The sequence below is a fragment of the Pan troglodytes genome, chromosome 5, assembly GCF_028858775.2.
Source record: "Pan troglodytes isolate AG18354 chromosome 5, NHGRI_mPanTro3-v2.0_pri, whole genome shotgun sequence".
In the NCBI taxonomy this organism is placed as follows: Eukaryota; Metazoa; Chordata; class Mammalia; order Primates; family Hominidae; genus Pan; species Pan troglodytes.
Window position 1 is genome coordinate 51,535,067 of NC_072403.2, and position 16,404 is coordinate 51,551,470.

General features: G+C 46.6%; 1 protein-coding gene across 1 annotated transcript; it reads left to right on the forward strand.

Moving 5' to 3' along the window:
* The first annotated feature begins 10,033 nt into the window (after nt 1–10,033).
* Nucleotides 10,034–16,177, forward strand: LOC134810303 (uncharacterized). The gene is made up of 2 exons (XM_063813090.1): nt 10,034–10,197; nt 13,907–16,177. Exons 1-2 carry the CDS (start codon nt 10,095–10,097, stop codon nt 14,512–14,514), a joined length of 711 nt encoding a protein of 236 aa, XP_063669160.1. The 5' UTR covers nt 10,034–10,094; the 3' UTR covers nt 14,515–16,177.
* The last annotated feature ends 227 nt before the right edge of the window (nt 16,178–16,404 follow it).

A 16,404-nucleotide genomic window follows, 5' to 3' on the forward strand; every position in this document is an offset into this window, starting at 1 on the left:
TGCTTTCCACAACTAAGGATGCCTTGACCCTTCCTGAGGGTCTTGGGCTAGAAGGAGATAAAGGGCCTAAGGGGTCGGAGGTGCTGTGTCCTATTTTCCTCAATGCCTGCAACTCACTTGATGTCTTTGCCCCTCAGTTTCTGCATTTGAAAGACAGGAATAAAGATATTCACCTCTAAACTCTCAAGGATATTAGAAAGTCTTTTCTTTCTTTCTTTCTTTCTCTTTCTTTTCTTTCTTCTTTCTTTCTTCTTTCTCTTCCTTCCTTCTTTCTTTCTTTCGTCTTTCTTTCCCTCCCTCCCTCTCTCTTCTTTCTTTCTTCCTTTCTTCCTTTCTTTCTTTCTTTCTTTCTTTCTTTCTTTCTTTCTTTCTTTCTTTCTTTCCTTCTCTTTCTCTCTTTCTTTTCCTCTTTCTTTCCTTCTTTCCTTTCTTCCTTCGAGACAGAGTGTTGCTCTGTTGCCCAGGCTGCAGTGCAATGCCATGATCTCGGCTCACTGCAACCTCTGCCTCCCGGGTTCAAGCAATTCTCCTGCCTCAGCCTCCCAAGTAGCTGGGATTACATCTGCCTGCCACCACACCCGGTGAATTTTTTTGTATTTTTAGTAGAGTCGGGGTTTCACCATATTGGTCAGGCTCGTCTCGAACTCCTGACCTCAGGTAATCAGCCCACCTCGGCCTCCCAAAGTGCTGGGATTACAGGTGTGAGTCTATGCTACATTCATAAAAGATGTTCATCTTCTTTGGCCCAAAGAGCTGAAGCTAGTGAACCTCAACGATGGTGATACCAACAATTCCTTGCTACAATCTAACAGTTTGCAAAGTGCTTCCCAGAATCTGCTCCCATTAACCCGGGTTGAGGCAAAGCTTCACAGATATTTAACAGTCTCATGGTAGCACTCCATTTGTTTTAATTCAAAGATCTATTGAAGGATGTCATTGATTTTCATTGAGCTTCTCCCCCAAACTCTTAGGGGTAATTCTAAACTATCACTAGCAGAAACTGATCATGGCTGGACTCCACTGGCCAGGATAGCCAGTTCTGGTAGTCAGAACTCGCACATGAAATTGTAATGAATCTACTTCGTTTGAGTATTTCAGATGGGTTGTCAACATCAATAAAATTGCATAGATAGTTCTACCTACCTGGCAGCCCAGTTCACCTGGGCCTCTCAGAGGGTGTGTTAGGGTCTCGGATCTTGTCATTGTGAATCTGGGCAATGCTTCTCCTTTCTTCTCCATTCCTCTCCTCATCACCCCCTCCTCCGATTTTCTAAACGCCCAAAATATAAAGAGCAATGGAACCATACAAGAGAGCTTAATTTTGAAAGGAGGTGAGCTGTATAAACAGGGATCTTTGTGTAGTTCTGGAGAATATTAATAGTCTGATCAAGTTTGTTGTAAATATATTTCCCTTATCTCCTCTAACTTGGGGACTGTACAGAGGGAGAGTCAGGGAGAGGGAGGGGGCCTTCTGGATTTTTGCCCAGGGTTACTCAGCAGGGACATGGTTTTCCTAAAGTTCCAGAAGGGAGGGGAGGCCACTGCAAGCTCCACCATGTGTCCCACTATATCATGTTGACTCATGACCAGATCTTGAGAAAAACTCACAGAAGTCAGGAAATTCCTGGCAAATGCTCTCATCTCACCCTCTGCTAACCCTGCAGGGAGAGCATAGGTAGGGTCAGATTGGAGGACGTTTTTAAAAGGAAAAATCAAAGCATGTCTATAGCTTCTGCATGCCTGTAGTGGGACAAAGAGTCCTAACAGTGCTGGCTGAAGATGCAGAAGCAGCTTCAAGCCCCAGTGACCAGGGGCAGCCAGCGCTGGTATGTTTCTTCATTCTAGATTTTTATTTCTGCAAAAGTTTTTCCCCCTCTCCTTGGCGTTGTTTCCCCATGGGGAGTAGCATCTTTCTTTTTGAGCAAAGCCAAATGACCAAGGCACCACCCCCACCCCCTTCAATGGACAGGGCCAAATTTAGAGTTGGGGTTGCTCATTTAAGCTTTGTATATAATTGAGCCTGGCACAAAGGGTTATCATTAGAAGGAATGGCATGAAATGAAGGAATGGAAAATCTCAGACCCAAATTAGAAAAGATGTCCTGAGGGAGAGACACAGTGGCAAGGCTGGGAGCTCTGGTCTCAGAGGAATTCTTAGGAGAAAGGACTGGGCATTAAAAGTGCCTGGATGGGACAATTAGGGAACTGAATATGGCCCTGCCATCTCTTGGGATTATTTGCTTCTAAGTGCAAGGGCGTGGTGGTAAGAGGTGGCAACAGACACCAGAGGCATCAATTGTTAAGAGCCAGTGTCTGCTCCCAGGGCACCATGGAAGGCCGAAACAGGATTATCCTCTTACCAGATGTTTACCAAGTGTGTTCAGGGCTGGCCAGTGTTACTTTATTCCCCAAGCAAATGGAAGGTGCTAGAGGACTCAGCCAGTTCCGCTGACTTACTGAACATCCTTGTCGGAAACCTTGCTGCCTATTGCTTTGGGGAATGGAGCCATCACCTCCCTCCTCTCCAGATGGGGTGTCCTACTGCTTGGTTGCTCAGTGTGGGTTGGGGACTTGGCAAGGGGACACCATGGAACAAACCAAGGAGGCTTTTTCTCTGAGGTGCCTGTCCTGGCTGACACATCTGTCACCCTTGTCTCCCCCTGGAAGTCCTGGAGCTTGATGGTGTGAAGAGGGCCCAAGTGAACTCCATACAGCTGGGCGCAGCTTGCCCGTTCACCCTGCAGGATCAGTCCTCCTGCCTGCCTATCCTAGCTGTCCCCCCGTCCTCCTGGTTGACTCACGTGGGAGCTGGCAGCAGGGGGCTGCAGTCGTTCCCTCCGCTCCTCGCCAGACTGTCTCTGCTCCCCACATTCCTGGTGGTGTCCCAGCTCCATGTGACCCCGGCTTCTAATATTCTTGGGTTAGTTCAGACTATACAGCTGGCCCCACTCTAGGCTTCCTAGCCTTGTTAAAACCAACCAAAATGCTGTCTTTTACTACCCTGCTCTTTCCATCAAGTTCTTCAAGCAACCCGAGTTTTAGAAGCGAGATGACTCTTTTGGTGAGCTCTTCCTCTGGGGGTAGGGAGCCTGGGTTTCAGTAGGGCCTGGACTGGGCTACATCATTGTTATTTTTTTTTAATGGTAGTTTTAGAAAAGAAGGTTCAAAGGTGAGTGACCCTCCAGGAGGAAGGATTAAGTGGGTTGACTTGGGAGCCGTTCAACCCAGGAGGCATTGCTAAGGAACATAATCTATTTTGCATTTCGTTTCATGAGCCAAAGTCAGTTATGGCATAGGAATAGCTTTCTCATGCTGTCTCTCCCTTTCTCCATTCTACAGAAATATTCATGCCAAAGAATATGCAAGTTGTATAAACATCCCTTCAAAAAGCACATAAAGATATATATAGTCACATATGTCTCCTTCCAAATGGGTGTGTTCCTAGAGATGCATAGAGATATCTTTCACACCCTATATGTAAAAAACAGCCAATTTAAGAATTGGCAGAACAGCCTTGCCTAAGTGAGTAGAAAACTTTGGCTCAGGGCTCTCCAAACAATCCCATAAAACCCATGCTTGCTTTTATTGAATGGTGATGCATGAAAGACCAAGGGTGGCCAACTTGAATGAGGGCAGGAGCCAGCGTTCACAGGATTGTCATAAAGGGTGGCAGGAAAGTTTCTTTTTGCTGAAATTCAATCTATTCCTAGAAAAAAAAAAATTGCTTCTAATACTGGCTGGCTGGATGTCACTCTTATGTTCACTTCTGCTGCAACATCATTTGAGCTCATCAATGTTCAAGATGTTACTTTTACATTTGGTCTTCTCGCCTCCAGCCTCATCCCATCCATTTCAACCTCCACTCCACTGGCTGCCAAAGTAATCTTTTTAAAAGGCAAATCAAATCTATTACTTTCCTACTTAAAACCCTTTGGTGGCTCCCCATTGCCTGCTAAAGTTCAAATTCCTTAGCTTGGTAGACAAACTCCCTCAACCTTCTGTCCTCGTTACCCTTTAAGCCATTCCATGAAGTCCCCCAGCCCCATGGATGCTCCACTCCAGCCATTTCAGATGGCCTTTGAGGCCACAGTCTTCCAAGCCTCATGCATTTGCACATACAATTTCCTCCACTGGCATATTCCCTGGGGATATGAGTGGAACAGTGATAGCGTCTGTGGTCAGAGCAAGGGGGACAGGAAGATGATGTGGTAGAGTGGGGGGTGGCACTTTTAACTAGGGTGGCCAGAAAAGCACACTTGAGAAGGTGACTTTGAGTGAAGGCTGAAGGAGATGAGGGAGACAGCCTGCAGATAGCTGAGGGAAGAGCATTTCAGGCAGCAGGAACAGCAAGTGTAAAGGCACTGAGGTGGGAATGTGCTTGGTGCCTTCAAGGAATAGTTGGAGCAGGGTGAGCAATAAAGGGATGAGGTGTCTGGAAGTCTGGGTGAGGACCATGGGGCTCTTTACCCAAACACTTGCCAGTGTTGCCAGTGGGAATGAGTGACCTGAGCCAGAAGGTTGGCTGTGAAATGCTTGGAGGTTGCAACACTTTGCTTATAATGCATATGAGTGTAAGAGTGGTTCTGAAAGTGTCAGGCTCTAGACTTTACTTTCTCCCAACCTGCATCCACACAGTCTCAACAAAGCCATTTTACTAGAATTTGACACCCTGATGACTAAAAAACCAGACATCTTTGAGGAGGCATTAATGTTTAGTTAGAGTCCAGGACTGGGTAAGTAATCCTCATCCTCAGGAGCCTCCGGGGTGCTTAACCCATACCTGATCTATCATGTTCTCCATAGCAATTTATTTTATCAGCTCTTCCCATTCCCATTTTATAAACATTTGTGGTAATGCCATATATAGATCTTTCAAGTGCTTGGACAAAATTGTGAATTAAGGTGTCAAACTTCTCCTCCACCTTTTTATTGTGGTAAAGTATACACAACATGAAATTTACTATTTTAACCATTTTTAATTATATAGTTCTGTGGCATTAAGTACATTCACACAGTTGGGCAACCATCACCAGAACTTCATCCTTCCCAACAGAAGCTCTGTATCCTTTAAGCACTAACTGCCCCTCATTTTACTTTCTGTCTCTATGAATTTGACCACTCCAGGAACTTCACGCAAAAGAAATCATACAATGTTTTGTGTACTGGCCTTTGTGACTGGCTTATTTCACTTGGCAGAGGTCTCCAAGTTTATCCATGTTGTAGCATATATCAAAATTTCCTTCCTTTTTAAAGCTGAACAATATTCCATTGTATGTTTGTGCCACATTTTGTTTATTCTTTCATTCATGGATAGACACTTGGGTTGCTTCCACCTTTTGACTCTCGTGAATAATATTGTTATGAACATGGGTGTACAGGTATCTGCTCTCACTTCTTTCTCTTCCCTTCTTTAAAGGTAGTCTTTGAGCAGAAGCACCTCTTGGCTGCTTGAATCCATCTGGATGGCTGCCCTTATCCCTTGTCTTGACTTGGCTTTATTAACTCAATTGATGATGAAGTCTGTTTCTGATGAGCTCAACCCTCAGCCACCAGAAAATTAGGCTCTGAATGATATATACAGAAATAAATGTGTGATGACTTTTCTAATGTCACTCCTTGGGAAATCACTAGCACTGCTGGAAACAGAGACTAGGGATCTCCCCAGGGCTGGGCCTTCTCATTCTCAGATGGTGGCCCCTCAGGGGTGGAAGCCACAGAAGATGGCCAGTATTCTGCCTGGGAGAGTCAGTGGGCACCTCCCAGCCAGGGCTCCTGGACATCTCTTCGGAGGTCCTGGTCCATTGGCTGCAGCAGAGCCTGGATGAAGCCAAGGCCGTGGTTTCAGCCACCCCTGGGCCAACCCACCCGACTCAGTGGCTATAGACTGCATTGCTACTCTCAGGCAGCTGACCTAAACAGCACTTGGACTTGAACAAACAAAATGAAAATTGCAAAAGAAATTTATAATAAAAAAAAATCCCATGTTTTCAAAATAGAGGATGCCCAAATATGAGAGAGAATGGAATGAACTGAACAAACACGGGTGTTGGAATCAGCCAGATATAGATCAAGACATGGGTCTTATCAGCCATGGGGTTTGTGCAAGCCATCCAAATTCTGTGAGCCTCAGCTTCCCCATTTACTAATGGATATAGGGTCATTAAATGAAAAAAAATAAAAAACATGAAACTTGCTTTTATTGAGCAGACCTTATTGCATATTAGAATCACCTGGAGAACTTTTAAAACCTAGGATGCCTGGGTATGACTCCTAGAGATACTGATTTAATTGGTCAGGGGCGCCGATAGTGTTTATAAAACTCCCCAGGTGATTTTAATGTGCAGTCAAGGTGGCATATAACTGGCCTAGAGTGTAGCAGACCCTCCTTAAATACTAGCTCTCCTCAGTCCTCCTCCAATGCCTGCAAAAACTCTAGAAAGCACATGACCTCCCTCACATGGAATAGCCTTGGCATCAGCTGCCTTGGTTCATATCACAGCTCTGTGCCAGTGACCAGGGTTCCTAACATAGCTGAGCCTCAATTTCCTCAATGGTAAGATGGGATTGATGACAGAAACCACTTCTAGTTTTCTGTGAAGATTAGAAGAGATAACACATGGCTTGGAGTTAGAGAGTACTCAATAAATGTCAGCTCTTATTGTGAGCATGGTCAGTGTCAAGTCAAGAATCCCATCATTTCCACTGCAGCCAGCCCTTCTCACCCCCTCCCTCCCCAAACCCCAAAGCAGAGAAACCAACCCTCCTGTTCCCTGCAGAGGGTTGGTCAGTTCCAGCTCTCCTGCTGAGCCATGTTCCTAGGAGATGCCTGGTGAGAACTTGGGATCAGATTGAGTCAGAGGTATTTGTAGACTTGACTCACCAGGTCTTAAAACCAGAAGATTGCCCTGTGGGTCTCATGACGTTCCTGGAAAATAAAAGAAGTGAATATTATTGGGCTGAGTTCATCAGACACTCAGCCCTCCCTTTTGTATGCCGGTGCTTCTGAAGAGAGCAGGCAGAAACTTAGCCAAGTCTGAACCATCAAAGGCAATGGCCTGGTTGCAGTGCAGGGAGATGTTGCTTCTCATGAAGACAGGTCTGTTCCTCTTTCCATTCCTCTTCTCTTCCAGTCCCCCAAGGCTATCGACTTTCTCCTCCCTCCAGGTTCCTGGGAAAATGTTTCTGAGGGCTGCCTCTGGTGAGGTGTGTCAGAGCTGAGCTATTTTCGAGGGCTGGGTGTGGGCTGGGAAGGGGCCACCCAGATTCCAAAGAATAAGAAAGGGAAAGTTCCCCTTCTGGAGCCAGGATTTCTGGAACCTTGCACTGAAGCAGCAGCCAGGTAGGGGACCCATTTCTCTGAGGCCTTCTTTCCCCACACTGCGTCACATCCCTAACAATAGTAAGTCCTGTTGTTTCCACGTCCCAACTATCTCTAGAATCTACTTCTCTGTATCTCCAGAGCCACAACCCTAGCAAAAGCCACTGCCATTTTATAATTTCTCACCTGCAACTGCAACCTCCTGTTTTTACTGTTTCTATTCTCTCTACCCTTGTCTTACCAACCTGCCACCAGCAGACAGGTAAAATTTTCAAAATATAAAACTGATCATGACACATACACGCATATGCACATTTAAGCTTAATACTCTTTCAAAGCTTCACATTGCTCTTGGGATAAAGACAAAACCTCTAACAAGTCTGACAAGGTCATGTAGATCAAGATTTGGTTTGGCTATGAGTGACAGAAAACCCAAGTTAATAGGGGTTTGAATAGATAAGGTTTTCTTTTCTATGTGAAGAGTCTGCATTTCAACCAGTGAGGATTGGCACAGCAACTCCTTAAAGTGATGGGGGACTCAGACTACTTGAGTTATCTGCTCTGTCATCCTTAGTATGCAGTTTTCACTTCACAATCCAAGAGGGCTGCTTGAGCTCCAGCCATTGCAACCAAATCTCAGTTCACAGGAAGGAGGAATTGCACACAGCACTTCTACTTGCATCCTTCTGTGCAGAATTTAGTCACATGGCTACAGGTAGCTGAAAGAGAGGCTGGAAAATGTAATATTTTTTTCCAAGTGGCCATAGCCCACCAAAAATGGAGGAAGAAGGGGAGAATAGATATTGAGTGATAACTGGCAGTGTAAATCATATAGTACTCCTCTCCTAAGCATCATTATACCACATGCCTTCTTCCCTTGGCTCTCTCCACTCCGTACACACTGGCTTTCTCCAGATGTTCCACACATTTGCAATACTCCCTCCTGCCATAGGCCCTTGCTCATGCTTCAGTGTTCTCTCCTCCCTCCTACTTAATTACTAATCCTTCAGAACTCCACTTAAGCAGAGTTCCCTCAAAGAACCTTCCAGAGGTCATATCCTCATATTTAGAAGGGATTTTTTATCCTCCTCTTGTATGTTTAGCTTATAACATGTAGATTCTGTCACTGTTGCAATCACACATTTGTTTTGTATGATTATTTTCTGCCCCCATGATGAGGACAGAGTTTAGGCTTGGTTTTGTGCACTATGGAGCATCCTGCCTGGTACACAGTAGGTGCTCAATAAGTATTTCTTGAATGAATCAATGAATAAATTTAGATATTACCTAAAATGTATTAAAGGGGGACCAAGAATTAGGCAAAGGGTTTTCCTGGGGCCAGTCATAGGGAGTGGCTGAGAGGGGTTGGGAGATGCATTCTAAATAGTCCATCCAAATCTAGTAGGCTTTAGGTGTGGCAGAGAAAGTGTTGACCTGGAACTCAGAAGACCTGTTTTCTGATCTCAGCTCAGCCATCAACAGCTGGGACACCGCCTAGAGACAGAAACGGTCAGATGTTGGGTATATTTTGAAGGTAGAGTTGACAACAATTGCTGACAGATTGGATGTGGGAATTGAGGGAAAGAGAAGGGTCAAGGATTAGTCCTGGGTGTTTGGCTGAACACACAGAAGGCCATTTATGGAGGAGGGGAAGACAGTGAAAGGAATAGCTTTTAAGGAGAGGGTCTGAAGGTCTTATTTGCAAATGAGCCACATGTTCCCATAGCCAGGTGCACACTTCAACTCTTCCACAGAGGAAGCCTAAGCCCCAGGCTGGGGGGTGTCAGTGGTGGAGAATACTAAATGGATGTAAAAAAAGTTAACTGAACCCCACCCCATCCCCCTAGAAAATGCCCAAACAACTGGACTTTCAAGGTGCATAGTTACCAGCCAAGTTATTCAGCTCAACTCAGCAACAAGATTGAAGAGAAAGTGGTCAGAAGACCTTGATACCAGGCTTGGTAGGAAGCAGTCACTTTGGGCTCAAAAGTCAGTGATGAGGGAAGGCATATCCATGCATAGTCACTGCAGAAATCTTTGAAAATTCAGAAAATTACAATCCCAGTACATGCCTCACATGCCTAACATCACCATGTATTTTCTCCCAATCTTTATTATACACATTTTCCTGTAAGCAGTGGCACTCATCTGAATAATGTGATTTGGCAATTTCCCTTTCTCACTAAACATTATCATACATGTTTCTAAGTTGCTTTCTAGACAGGCTGTACTGATCTACTCAACTAGAATCAGTATATTAGAATGCTTCTCTCCTGGCAATCTTGTTCACAATGAGCGTTAGCAAAAGAATACTTTGACAATTTTATAAGTGAGAAATAGTAATTCATTATTATTTTAATTTGCAGGTTTAAAAAAATTTCTAGAGAGCCTGACCACTTCTCAAATGCTTGTTAGTTACATTTTTTTTTTCAAGTGACCTTTGCAAAGATATTTCTAGACTTGGAAGGAACCAGAATAACCAATATTTAGTTAAATCCCACTTCCTTCACCTCAAGAAGCAGCATCTCTCCCCTCAAAAACCAACCATATGTATGAGGGGGATGGGGGTGGCAAAGCAGAGAGAAAGAAGTGCTGTGGTAGAAAGTCTGCACTCAACTGCTGTGTGACAATGGCTCACCACCAGCCTCTAGTCCACCTTCTTGTGAATGAGGGTGAAAGCTTTATAAGCACATCAGTGCTAACTATAACTGGTGGATGTCTGCTGTGCAGCTCTTTTGGATTTCTGCCCTAATCTGATCTGCCATCTGGGTTTTGATATGCACAGAGAGGCAGTCTGTTTTGGTGAGATCTGCACCCCGTGTGCTCTCCCACTGACTCTGTGGGAGGACAGAGAGCCTACAGCCCGATCTGCTCCTTCAGGTAGGGACTCTGCCTGGTTTGGCTGTGTCTTGGAATATAGTGTAGCACCTGGCACACAGTAGGTTCTTATACATATTTGTTCTGTGACTGAGTGATCAGGATCCTGAAGGGATAACTAGGAGAGAGGAGACGCTGTTCTCTCTGTTCTCACTTCTATTCTCAGCTGTGTCACTAAACAGTAAGTCACTTTCTCTCACTGGCCTCTACTTCCTCGTTTTAAGCAATTAATCCAAAACAGCAGCAAAGATTCCTTCTAACTCTGAAATTGTGTGAAAACATTTAACCCATCTTTGCTTTAGTTTCCTCATCTATGAAATAGGCAGGATGAAAATGTCAATCTCCTATGAGGGTACCAGATAAAATACAGGATGCACAGTTAAATTTGAATATCAGATAAACAAGAAACCCATTTTTTCAAAGGATAAATATGTACCCAATATTGCATAGGCTCGATAAATAACTGGAGTGCTGAATGACCAAACAACATGCAGCTGGATCTGTTTATTGCATTTAGAGTTGTGTTTCTAGACTATGATGATTACATGGTGTTCAGTCAACAAGTATTTATTAAGCATCTACTATACGCCAGGCACTGTTGAGGCCTTGGTGATACAGCAGAGAATGAAATAAGCAATGTCCCTGTTTTCACTGGGCTTAAATTCTAGCTAACAAAAGGTTCACAAAATGTCATGTAGTCTTCATGCTCAGAAGGCTAGCAAAGCAGGCTAAGAGCCAGAGACCATGTGGAGGGCTGAGAAAGGGAGTTAAGGAGGCTGAGGAACTCAACTCTGTGCACCTGAAAGCCCCCAACCTCCACACAGACCTGTTTGTACAGCAAGACTGTGATATTATTTTGTAGCAATCCCCAAAGGTGCATAAAAATGTCATTGATTCAAAAAGCTCGTGCACCAAATTTGGGATAAAATGAGCAGTAGCTTGGATGGAAGAGACCTATAAATCATTTAGCCAATTTTAGCTGAGCTAGGGTTGCAACCAACTTTCGTGACAGCCAGGAGAAAGTTCTGGGAGGTGATGTGGCTTGTGAAAAAGTGATTCTGATTTTCAGTTCTGTTTACCAGTGTGGTTGGGTTAAGTCTTGACAACTTTTATACATGTTTTAAAGTTTTAGCTGAAACAACAGTGAAGCATTTTTCTTTGAGACATCTTTACCCTCACTGAGCCAGTGCTCTTTGGTTCAAGGTTTTGCTGGGGCCTATTAAGTGAATGGCTGTAGAGGTCTTCTTTTCTTTTCTTTTCTTTTCTTCTCTTCTCTTCTCTTTTCTCTTTTCAGATGGAATCTCGCCGTGTTACCCAGGTTGGAGTGCAGTGGCGCGATCTCAGCTCACTGCAACCTCCGCCTCCCGGGTTCAAGAGATTCTCCTGCCTCAGCCTCCGAGTAGCTGGCATCACAGGTGCATGCCACCATACCCAGCTAATTTTTGTATTTTTAGTAGAGACAGGGTTTCACCATGTTGGCCAGGCTGGTCTCGAACTCCTGACCTCATAATCCGCCTGCCTCGGCCTCCCAAAGTGCTGGGATTACAGGCGTGAGCCACCGCGCCCAGCCGAGGTCACCTTTCTTATACCTCTGGTAGCCCAGAGAAATCTCAGCATCATTGCTATCACCACCTTTATGATGGCATTAGGTCTCTAGGTTGCTTCTACCCTAGAATATTCTGTGTGCTTGCCTCTATTTCATTTTACACATTAGACTTCTATTTGGTTTAATATAGAGATTTTATTGTCTGCTACGAGAATTGGATATGTGAAGCTCATTAACATTTCTCAAGTAAAGCTAGAGAAAACAGTTTGTGGAGTTTCTTTTTTATCATTTTCAATTCATAGTGGTTGGGTTCTTAGAACTAGCCATGATTCTTGGTTTATAAAAGAAAATAATCACAGACACCTGGGGATATATAGCTTTGGTGGGGGAGAGGCGGTTCTGTGAAAGTCAACAGCAGAAAGTACCCATGAGCTTTTTTTTTGTGAGACAGGGTCTCACCCTATTGCCCAGGCTGGAGCATAGTCATGTGATCATGGCTCACTGCAGCCTCAACCTCCCAGGATCAAGTAATGCTCCCACCTCACTTCCTGAGTAGCTGGGACTATGGGCACATGCCACCAAGTTTTTTGTAGAGATGGGGTTTCACCATGTTGCCCAGGCTGGGCTCAAACTCCTGGACTCAAGCAATCTATCTGTCTTGGCCTCCCAAAGTGCTGGGATTGCAGGCCTGCACCACCATGCCTGGCCCCATGAACTTTTTCCATCAGAGAAGCTCTTAGGCACATTGCTGGCTTCTCCTCAAATGCTGTCACCCGAGGAATAATTGCCTTTCTGATCCCCTCAGACACAATTCCCACACAAACTGGACATCTGAACATCTGGGGCCTGTGAGCTCTGTGAGAACGTTGTTGGACACTGGAGTCGGGAGGGATGAGGGACCAACCTCTCCCCAGATGACTAGGGCTTCTCTGAGTCTGAGCCAGACACCAGATGAAGGAACAGCTCACCCATGACGAGGGTGAGAGCACACATGTTCACAGGCAGCGGGGGATATATTTACTCACTGACTCTTTCATCAGGTCACCCTCCCCAAGATAATAAGCTGAGGTACTCGAGCAAGTTCTGCCTTTGAAAAGCTTGGAATCCCCAAAGGGCGGGGCACCAGGGTGGGCACCCAAACAGACAATGCAGAAAGCCAAGCGCAGACGGTTCTAGCTGGAACTGGGAGAGAAGCCTCCAAACCTGGCTCCAGTAAAACTCACAACTGTTTCCAGGGTGAGCATGGACCATCTCCCCAAAGGTGGTGACCAGGGTGGCTGAGATAGCTCAGTTAAGGTAGCTCGAATTCATGTGGCTCCTTTGATCTGAGGTTGGTAAACCTTGTTACCATATCCAGTCACAAAGAGCTGCCTCCTGCTTTCTACCTGGAAGCTCAAGGGATTAGGGGAGAACTAACAAAAGTTGGTCTGTAAAGTGCTTCCAGATTTTTAAGTGCGTCCACTGTGAACTTAGATCAATGCTTCAAGCTGCAGACTTTTGAAGGCAGAATGATCTGTTCTGAAGGGTCCCAGAGGCTATTGACCCCAACCTTCTTATATAAATGGGAGGATGTAACCAAGTCTCCAAGGAGGGATGGGGCTTGCCCAAGGTCCCATGGCATTTTCTGGCAGAGCAAGAATCAGCACTAAGGTCTCCTGGCTCCCGGCCCTGAACTCTTTCTCCTCCACCCTGAGAGCCTCGCTCTGCTGGGGCGGTGGAGGGTCATCTGTTTAACACAGTTCTGTTTTTGGCAATCTTGGGGAAGGCCCTTCTTGTCATAGTCTTCAGGGCTGTCCTTGGCAAGATTGCCTCCAAATAAGCTGCAGCATGGTCCCCTGCCTGGACGTCCATCTCTGTCTTCACACCCGTGCCACCTTTCGAGACCAAGTGGAGAGCTAGGTCAGGATGCCTTCTTGGACTCGCTGATCTTCTCTGCCCCTGAGTACCTAGGCTCTGTACCACACCCTCTTCACTTTGTTCTCCAGTCATTAACTGCTCATATAACCCACTTTTCCTTACTGAATTGCAAGCTCTGATGGATAGGAAATACATTTCCACCTTCTCATTCGTTTAAGCACCTAGCATGGAGCTGGGCATAGAGTTGGCGCACAATAAATGCTGATGAGCATGCATGCCTGAGTGACTCTCTCGTTTCTTCCTTGACAGATTCAGAGCCCAGTACCTTGGACTCCCAGTCTTCGACCACCTTGTTCCTCTCCTCGGAGGAGCCAGGCCCCTCCACCGCCGCCCTGCCATCTCCCTCCTCCTCTTCCTGCGAGCCCCAGGCCTTTTCCCCAGGTCCGCCAGTGCTGCCTCCGCTGTTGCCTCCGCTCCCCGCAGCCTCGGCGCCCCCAGGCCCCGGCGCCTCCCGGCGCGCAGGCCGCTACTCAGTCGTCGCCTCCTCCCCGGAGGCCGCCCCGCGTCTGGTCGACTGGCTCCCCGGTTGCCCTTCGACCACCTCTCCCAGCACACGCGGGGATGACAAGGAGCGGCCGCCGCCCGTCCTGGCACCGGCCGAGGGCCCGGAAAGGAGCCGCGCCCCGCGCCCCAGCACTGCGGGCAGGGAGGAGGGCACCGTGGACGCGGGTATATCCCCGTCGCCCCGAGCCCGGCCCGCCGCTGCGGCGAGCTTGGAGGCCCACGTCGGGGACATCCTGGTGGAGCTGCGGACCATGAACGGCCACCTGGACAGCATAGCGCGGGCCCTCACCAAACTGGCTTCGTCCCTGGGGCCCCAGCCTGAGCCCCTGCCAGATGTTCCGGATGCCAACTAATGGAGCTCGGCGAGGCTGGGCCGCCCCGGGGCCAAGGGATCGCTTGCACCAGGCATCCCTGCCTGTCCCTCCCCAGCAGCGAAGCGCGCCCGGCGGAGGAGCGGTTGCTCTGCGCAGCTGCCTAGCGGAAAGCACGGCCCTAGCGTTTCAGCGTTAAACAGACCCGGTTGCGCCTCACACCCTCCTCCTCCGCTCTCTCACGGCGGCCCCTGGCCCGGCTTCCTGGCCCTTCACATGCCCTTCTCTTGTCTTGAGCTCCTAGCAGAAAAAGTGCCTGGAGACGGCGGTGGCACCCTGCGAAGGATGCTTAGAGAAACACTCTTTCACATCCCATTCCTGCGACTTCTGCGTGGCGTGGAGGGAGAGGAGCTCAAAGCAAGTCGCCAAAGCAGCAGCGAGGCCAGCTCCAGCGTTGGTGGAGCATCCATCTCTGGTGACGTTCACAAGTTTGTTTGTTTTTAAAATCGTTTTTAGAAAAATATTTTTTTTCCTCATAACCACATTTCAAGAAGTTTGGAAAATAGAGAAATGAAACAAAATCTGGTGTATTTGTGGAAAAGGGGGGGTATTTAAGTCTTTCTTATGAGTAAGAAAGTATTTTGTGTAATAAAAAAAAATTTATATCCACTTTCTGGGCGTTGGGCTCTCCCTACCACATTTCTTCCTTTGCACGGCCCCTTTCTCTCTGTGCTTAGTTGCTTGTCCCAGCCCTCCTATAGTCCTTGAGTTGTTGAACTTTTGTCATACTTGTGAAGTATAAGCTTCTTTTTAAATTTAATATACTTTATTTTTTGTTAAGAGACAGTCTTACTCTGTCACCCAGGCTGGAGTGCAGAGGCGCGATCTCGGGTCACTGCAGCCTCTACCTCCCAGGCTCAAGTGATCCTCCCAACACAGGCTCCTGAGTAGCTGGGACTACAGGCATGAGCCACTGCACCTGACAAGAATAAGCTTTTAATGGTTCTTCTGATTCTTTCCATAACTCCCAGATCTTCATAAATTTGATAGACCCACTCCTCTCATTTGGACTGAGTGGAAACCAAGTTCCAGAGGGACTGGGCAATAAATATGGAGGAAACAGCATCCCCAGCCTCTACTCACTGCCAGAATGACCAGCTTCCCCAGTTGAAACAACCAAAAAATGTTTCCAGACATCGCCACTGTCCCCTGGTTGAGATCCACTAACCTATGTAGAATTTCAAAAATTTGGGATGATCCACACTCTCCAGAATCTGGCTTCCCATAGTGAGGCAGGGCTCTTCTCCTCTTCCTATTAGAATTTTAATAAAGTGTGCTTCTTTGCTAGAAGCAAACATGCTATGCTGCTCTTTCTTCAGAAACAAATGAAAATATTCATGCACGGTGGCTCACGCCTGTAATCCCAGCACTTTGGGAGGCTGAAGCGGGTGGATCACTTGAGGTCAGGAGTTCCAGGCCAGCCTGACCAACATGGTGAAACTCTGTCTCTACTAAAAATACAAAATTAGCTGGGCATGGTGGCACATGCCTGTAATCCCAACTACTCAGGAGGCTGGAGCAGGAAACTGGCTTGAACCCAGGAGTCAGAGGTCGCAGTGAGCCGAGATTGTGCCATTGTACTCCAGCCTGGGCAACAAGAGCAAAACTCTGTCTCAAAAAAAAAAAAAAAAAAAAAAAAAAGAAACAAACAAACGAAGGGTCTGAGACCACATTGCACAAAATAAAACCCTGTCTGGGAGCACTTGTAGGGCTCACAGCTGGCGTTCTGTGGCTGGTAGAGTTTGTGCACCTCTAGTGCCTCACAGACTTTGATAAGCAGGAACTACGTGGAGAGCTAGTGAAAATGCAGATTCTGATTCAGAAGTTCTGGAGTGGGGCCTGAGACTCAGCATTTCTAGACAGCTCCAGGGA